The 6880-nt window shown below is 38.4% G+C and overlaps 1 protein-coding gene across 1 annotated transcript; it reads right to left on the reverse strand.

The window, feature by feature from the left end:
- Positions 1-3363: 3363 nt before the first annotated feature.
- On the reverse strand, positions 3364-5754 carry LOC132315045 (ABC transporter G family member 20-like). Its single transcript, XM_059813807.1, has one exon. It carries the CDS (start codon positions 5737-5739, stop codon positions 3622-3624), a length of 2118 nt encoding a protein of 705 aa, XP_059669790.1. The 5' UTR covers positions 5740-5754; the 3' UTR covers positions 3364-3621.
- Between the last annotated feature and the right edge of the window lie 1126 nt (positions 5755-6880).

A 6880-nucleotide genomic window follows, 5' to 3' on the forward strand; every position in this document is an offset into this window, starting at 1 on the left:
AATTTTTTTATTGCATTCTATCTCCATCAATTTTTAAAAATTTTCATATTTATATGTATAATTATTTGAAATTATAAAATATCCCTATCTCAAATTTTTGGCTTTGTCCCCAATTGAGTTGGTAATGTTCGCCCACAAACTACTGTTCATACTCATCAACATCTTCAGCTTGACCGCCGAAGCCACCCCAACGGCGGGTTATGAAATATCTGAATCCTCCTAAAGAAACACTTGCCCGGGTCATCAAATTTGTTCTGCAACACACCTTTATATGGATAATTCACTAGATATCCATGTTGCTTGAGCTACGGGTTTGAGTCATGCACAATTAGGGTCATGTTCCGCCTATTTGCAAAGAGACTGCACTACGTGAGTGTTGAGGAGCAGGGGCGGACCTAGAACTTTAGGTAAAGGGGGCAAGACTGAAATTTTATAATAATTTTAGGGGGGCATTAGCAATATTTTAAGGGTACATATTGAAAAATAATAACAACGTAGTATATTAGTAAAAAATTAAAAATTTAGGGAGGGCAATTGCCCCCACTCACTTGGTAATAGGTCCGTCCCTGTTGAGGAGGACTCTACATGACAGGAAGAGAGTTGGATTCTAAACCTTCCTCTTTCTTCTTCTTCTTCTACGTGTTTTTTTTTTATATTTTATTTTTAGAGAGAGAGAGAGAATGTTTTGGACTCTAAACTTCTCAATACAAAGAATTGTGAAGTGTGGGAGAGAAGTAAAGAATTCTATAACATTAGAGTGTTTGTAACAATTTGTGTATTAGAGAATATTCTAAAAAAGTAAAGAGTTTTGTAAAATTTTAGATTGTAGTTGTAGAGATTAGATTTTAATCATTCATTATAAAGTAAACTTTATGAGCTGTTCATTTGCGAGAAAGATGTCTATAAAGAGCTGAAACTACCTACTTAGACCGAACAAGTGAGATAGAGATGTACATTTTGACAAAGTAGAAATTACTTGTTTAGAAAATAATACTGTGAACAATACTCTCATGAGAAGTCATTCATTTACCCAACCTCCCGCCAACATATGATTAAAAGAAAACAGTATTACAATGGTGAAGTTGATAAGGATAGAATATATTTTTACTGCAAACATATGAATAAAAGAAAACAGTATTACAATGGTGAAGTTGATAAGGATATAACATATTTTTACTGCAAAGATGTGAAGATGAAGAAATTGCATTTTCTATCCCAGTTTGAATCTCTATATATTTTTAACTAAATTTTCTTCCAGAGAAAAATAATATTACAAATGTAAGACAAATCTAATTGAAAATATTCCTTTTTTTCTATGAAAACAGTTCAATTTTTGGACAAGGGGTTGAAATTTGGCTCTCTCATCCTCTTTTCATTCCCTTCTCTACCTACTAAACAATACTCTGTACCATATTAGATGTTCATGTTTTAGAAATGAGAGTTTCAAGGAGACATCCCATTAATACATTGTCCCTTTTTAAAATTATCAACTTATCCTTTTTTTAGTTTAGATAAATATACTTATCAAAGTTTGAAATTTTTTGAAAATATAAAGAATAATGATGAAAAAATAAGATTTATTTGCTTTGACTTTTTAGAGTGGACTGTAAAGTTTTTGACTTTTCAACTGTGGGGCCCACTTGAGTTATAAGGGTCATTGCAGAGCCATTTAATTCCAAATTGTTTTCTGTCTCGGCAGCTCATATCTCTCTCTCTCGCTGCTTCTGCTTTTTTTCTTTTCTTTTTTCTTTTTCAACTTCAATCCTTGATTCCATCTTCATTACTTACCGGATTTAGGTGCCGTTTGAGACAAAACGACGAGTGTGACGAGCTCTACGCGTTGATGCAAGCAATTTCCAGTTTTGAGCCTTCTTTGAAACTCGAAAATTTAAACTCATTTCTAGGGTTTTGCCTATTTTAAGGTAGGGGCATCTTAATCCACTCTAGTCTTGTTCTACTGTGAATTTTACCTCCATGTTGTATTAAATATGCTTAATTTAGAGTTAATTATATCTATGATGGTATTAATGATGTCTAGAGGGTTTTCACGATCTTGAATATGGTTGGTTCATGTGCAAATTATATTTAGTTGTTGATTTCCTATGTTTACTATGTGCTAGCATGCTGAAATTAATGTATGAGAGTATGCTTATTTAAATTGCGCCAAATTTCCCAATTCATGATGTTGAGCTCATATATATATATACATGCAAATGCTTAAATGTATTTTGTTGTATCTTAATGTGTTAATAATTACTTGGGAGATATTGAACATGTTGAATGTTTAATTTTATGATGGAAAATTTTAAATGCCATGACATTGAATGTATGAAATATATATACATGCACATACCATTGGGTTTGCATGAAATGGGAGAAATTGTTCTTGAAATAAATATGGGGAATTTCAGGGAAGTGTTTTTGATAAAATGGTTTTATGCAAAACCCGGTCGTTGCGGGGTTACCAACGGGCCGGAGGTTAATATAGCCTAGAGGGGACTAGGGAGTCACCCTAGCGTGGTTGAGCTAGCTGGGCCCCATAATGACGCCGCGGGGTTACCAAGGGTCAGGGACACTAGCCAATCCTCCTTTCGTGTCGCGGCGGGGTTACCAAAGGGCGGGCTGTATTAACATTTGAAAGTGATGATTTTGAGAATGAAAATGGGGAGTGTCATTGACATGCATTGCATGTCATTTCATTGCATTGCATTGTTTATACTTAGAATTGACTTGTATGTTGTATTTGATCCCCTATGTTGTATGATCCCTATCTCCCATTGGCCTATGCTTTGCTTGAATTCACAAGGACACGAGATTTGTATCTTAAGTGTCACCTACTGAGCATATAGCTCACCCTATTATTTATACATTTTTTTTCAGGTCTTGGAAAAGAATCGGTGGACGACAACCCACCTCAAGCTTGAGCGATACTAGAAGCTCACTTTTGTGTCTTTTGTATATTTCCCATTATTTTTGCAAAGCACTAAAAGTATAAAGGTGTACATGTATATTTTGCAAAACTTTGTCATGTAATCTTGTTGATGAATGGGAAGGATAATTTTAGTTAAAGTAATTATCGGTGTTATTTGATTGTGTATGATCATATACTGTTACCGTGAATTCGGAATTTGAGCCATGATAGGTAAAAAATGAATTTAAACAGGGTATGGTAGGCCTATTTTTAAGGGAGGTTATGCCGAATTTTTTGTAAAATTCTTGGCATCAGCTAGGGTCGTTACATGGACAATTAATTTGAGACATCTAAAAATGAGAAAGTGAACTACTAACATGAGACAGAAATAATAAAAATTAACATACTCTCTCTTGCCCTAGGCTTTATATATTTTGATTCTTCTACTCCGATGCTACATTCAAAACTTAAACTAAGTCACCCCCATATTAGCTAAGGTTTCGATAGACTTGCGTTACATGTAACAGATTCAAGCAACACCAAAATCCCCAACTACCAATCACCAAAACGAAATTTAAATAAAATCAAATCAAACATTTTAAAATAAACTAAAAACCAAAACAAGTCATTCCCGCCAAATTTTTGTTTCTGCTGCTGATCCCCAAGATGCTGGCTCCAAAATCCACAAATATTAATCCAATCCTCCCCGATCACCTCCTCTTGTTCTTGCTCCCAAGCAAGAGAGTAAAGTAAAACAGGATCCGGAAGAAAAACCCAAGAGCTGTAGTGATCCACAAGCAACCCCACTTGCTTAGATCAGTGACCCCTTGTTGCTTCAATATGTCTACCCCTGTGGTCAAGCAAGTTGAGCTGGTAATGTTCACCCCCATAGCACTGCTCATACTCTTCAACATCTTCAGCTTCAAGGCCGTCGAAGCTGCCCCCAATGGCGAGTTATCGAATACCTGAATCCCTCTCACAAAACACTTACTCGGGTCATCGAACTCGTTGCGCAACACACCTTCATATGGATACTTCACCAGAGACATATAATGAAACCATATCCAATACGAAGGAATTCGATCTCGGGTTATAAAGAACCCACTGAAGAGCAGAAAGTAAGCTAAAATGGCCACAACAACTGTGTAACCCAACATCACATGAGAAACAACGCCGGAGAGGAAGGTAACAAAGGAGCTCCCGGCCCAGAACGCGGCCAAGATGGAGAAGAAAAAGAAGAGGAACCCGGAAAGGCCTCCGGCCAGACCCACCGCCCAGAAAGTGGTTGCAGCGAAAGTGAACGAGAGGAAGATGAGCGAAGGAATGGAGATGACAGAGTGAGACAGGACATAAGACGACCTACGATAAGCATTGTAAGCTGTCTCTCTCATGAAGATGTATCTTTCTTGAAGAAAGACTGGTATGGCTTCTGCACATGTGTAGAAGATTGTGGACATGGCAAATGCGAAAAACCCAACCCTTTCTTGAACCCCTTTTGGGGAATTGTCCAGTCGCCAGAAAATTGTAGCAAGCATGATTCCGGTGACAAGAACAGCCCCTAATCGAATCCCAAATAGCTCCGGCGATCGCCATGAGTTGGTTAGTGACCGTTTTGCTATGACAATGACTTCGATCCAAAACGGATTGGCAAATGTTGGAAAATTTGAGCTCACATTTGTGGTTCCAGACATTAGTTTTCCTCTAGAAATACTTGCACTTATTGCATCTTTAAGAGAAATTTTCATTCCACCATTGGATTGATTGTGGACATGTTTGTTAATTTGCCGTGACTTGTTGAACTCAACTATACTTTTGGTCCCACCTGTTGATCCTTCCAGCTCGCGAATCAGATCGAGAGCAAATTCAGCCCGATCTTCATTTCCCAGTATTGGGTGTCCGAATTCAGCGAAGAACTGGGGAAGACCAGCCGGTGAGCCGCTGTAGACGGTCTGACCACGTGAAAGGAAGATCATACGGTCGACGAGGTTGAGAATTCTGTAACTTGGCTGATGAATGGACATGATCACTATGCTTCCACTCTGAGCAATTCTCTGCAAGACCTTCACCACCATGAAAGCGCTCGTGGAGTCGAGCCCCGAGGTGGGTTCGTCGAGGAAGAGGACGATGGGGTCGTGAATTATGTCGATTCCAATTGAAACTCGCCGACGTTCGCCACCCGAAACACCTCTATGGCCTTCATCACCGATCACCGTCTGCGCCGCGTTTCGAAGGCCTAATTGGTCTATCAATGCTTGGACTCTGGCCTTCTTCTTGGACTTGGAGAGAGTCTGGGGTAGCCGGAATTCGGCCGAGAAAGTGAGGGTTTCTTCCACGGTTAACATCGGAAATAATAGGTCATCTTGCATCACATAAGCTGATATTACTTTGGCAAGCTTGGACTCCAAAACTTCACCATTCAGAGTGACACTACCCTTCATGCTTTCTTTAGAGATCCGGTTGGCTATTGCATCAATCAGAGTTGATTTGCCGGACCCACTCGCCCCGAGGACGGCCATGATCTCGCCTTCTCTCGCCTCGCCGGAAATGTCATTCAATAACACCTTCATGTTACCAGCCTTATTCTGTAACTCATGAGTTGTTTTACGTCCAAAACACGTTGGAAGTGTCATTTTGGGAGAAACTTTAACGCTATAAGTGAGGTGGTTGAAGGAGAGAACAAAAGGGAATGAAGTGGGTTGGGAGAGCTCGAGAACTCGGTGTGACGGCATGTTGTCATCGTCACCGGAGTTGCTTACTCGCTGCAAGAGCTCGCCGAGGGTCAGGGACGCGTTGCGTTTGGGTTTCCGGCTGAGTTGTTGCAGCTCCATGGCTTCTCTTGGGCCCAAAAATGGGAGGTCACTAGAGGAAGACATGTTATCTCCTCCTAGAAGAGACGGTGGGGTGCGTGTGTGTGGGGGTGGGGTATTGTTAGTGCCTTTTTACTAGCTATGAAGCTCTTGCTATATAAGTAGCGAAGGGTGGTGTTGTTACATTTGGTTAAAAAAACAAAAGACAAATTAAGTGGGATTTTGTCACGCACACTATGTAGTGCATGCATGTGTACGATATACTTGTATATTTGGTGAGTTGTTTCGTGTGGTGATGATGAGGTTTGACTGTTATTAGTATGATGAGTTGGTGAGAAGTTGTACTGCTTTCTACTAGTTCGACTAGGTTCCAAGAAAAACTACGTACCAAGTCCTAGTGTTTCTACATAATGGGTTATACAGCTCTACGACCAAATCTACCAACATGAGGTTTCTTGTGGACAACATGTTTCAGTTTCAGCCAGTTACCATAAAATTATGCCCTCTAAGAAATAAAATGAAAGGGATTCACCACTATTGACCTTACAAATATCTCCCCTAGAATTAGGTCTTAATAGGGAGAAATTAATTGGATAATGCTTAGTTACTCATTTTTATGTGATTCAATAATACAATAACATACCACATTTAATAATAAAATAATTCACACCTAAAAACACTATATACGTTTATTCAATAGTTAGTCCGGAAAAGTAAGAAAAAGTATGGATTATTTTATTTTTTAAAATGATGTGTTGTTTTGTTATTGAATCACATAGGAGTGAGTAGCTTCACCCTACTCATCGTGAGTTGCTAAGCATTGTCTAAATTATTATATGATTCCAAGGTCTGCCCAATAACCTGGCACACAAACAAATGTATTAGAAATGTTTTTATTTTTATTTTTTTTAACTTGCATGTCAAATAGTTTCCATGAATATCATTGTCCATCCTTCTCTTTACCCTTGTGTGTATGCATAGTATATCTAGAAGGCTAATATATATATATATACACACACACACAAATATTTGCGTCGGTCTATTGCTAGGAGTATAATTCAAGATTCAAGTCATGAAATACTGTCATGTTGTGTATCTTAATTCATAAATATATAATTTACGGAATAGAAGAAAAATGTATCTTAATAGCTTTTTTAGTATT

The sequence above is a fragment of the Cornus florida genome, unplaced genomic scaffold, assembly GCF_030987335.1.
Source record: "Cornus florida cultivar Cherokee Brave unplaced genomic scaffold, ASM3098733v1 CherokeeBrave_3.0.0_Hap2_Chr06, whole genome shotgun sequence".
Classification (NCBI taxonomy): Eukaryota; Viridiplantae; Streptophyta; class Magnoliopsida; order Cornales; family Cornaceae; genus Cornus; species Cornus florida.

Bases quoted from the DNA above. Each gene is read 5' to 3' on its own strand.
- LOC132315045 (XM_059813807.1), bottom strand. From the start codon at position 5,739: ATGGAGCTGCAACAACTCAGCCGGAAACCCAAACGCAACGCGTCCCTG.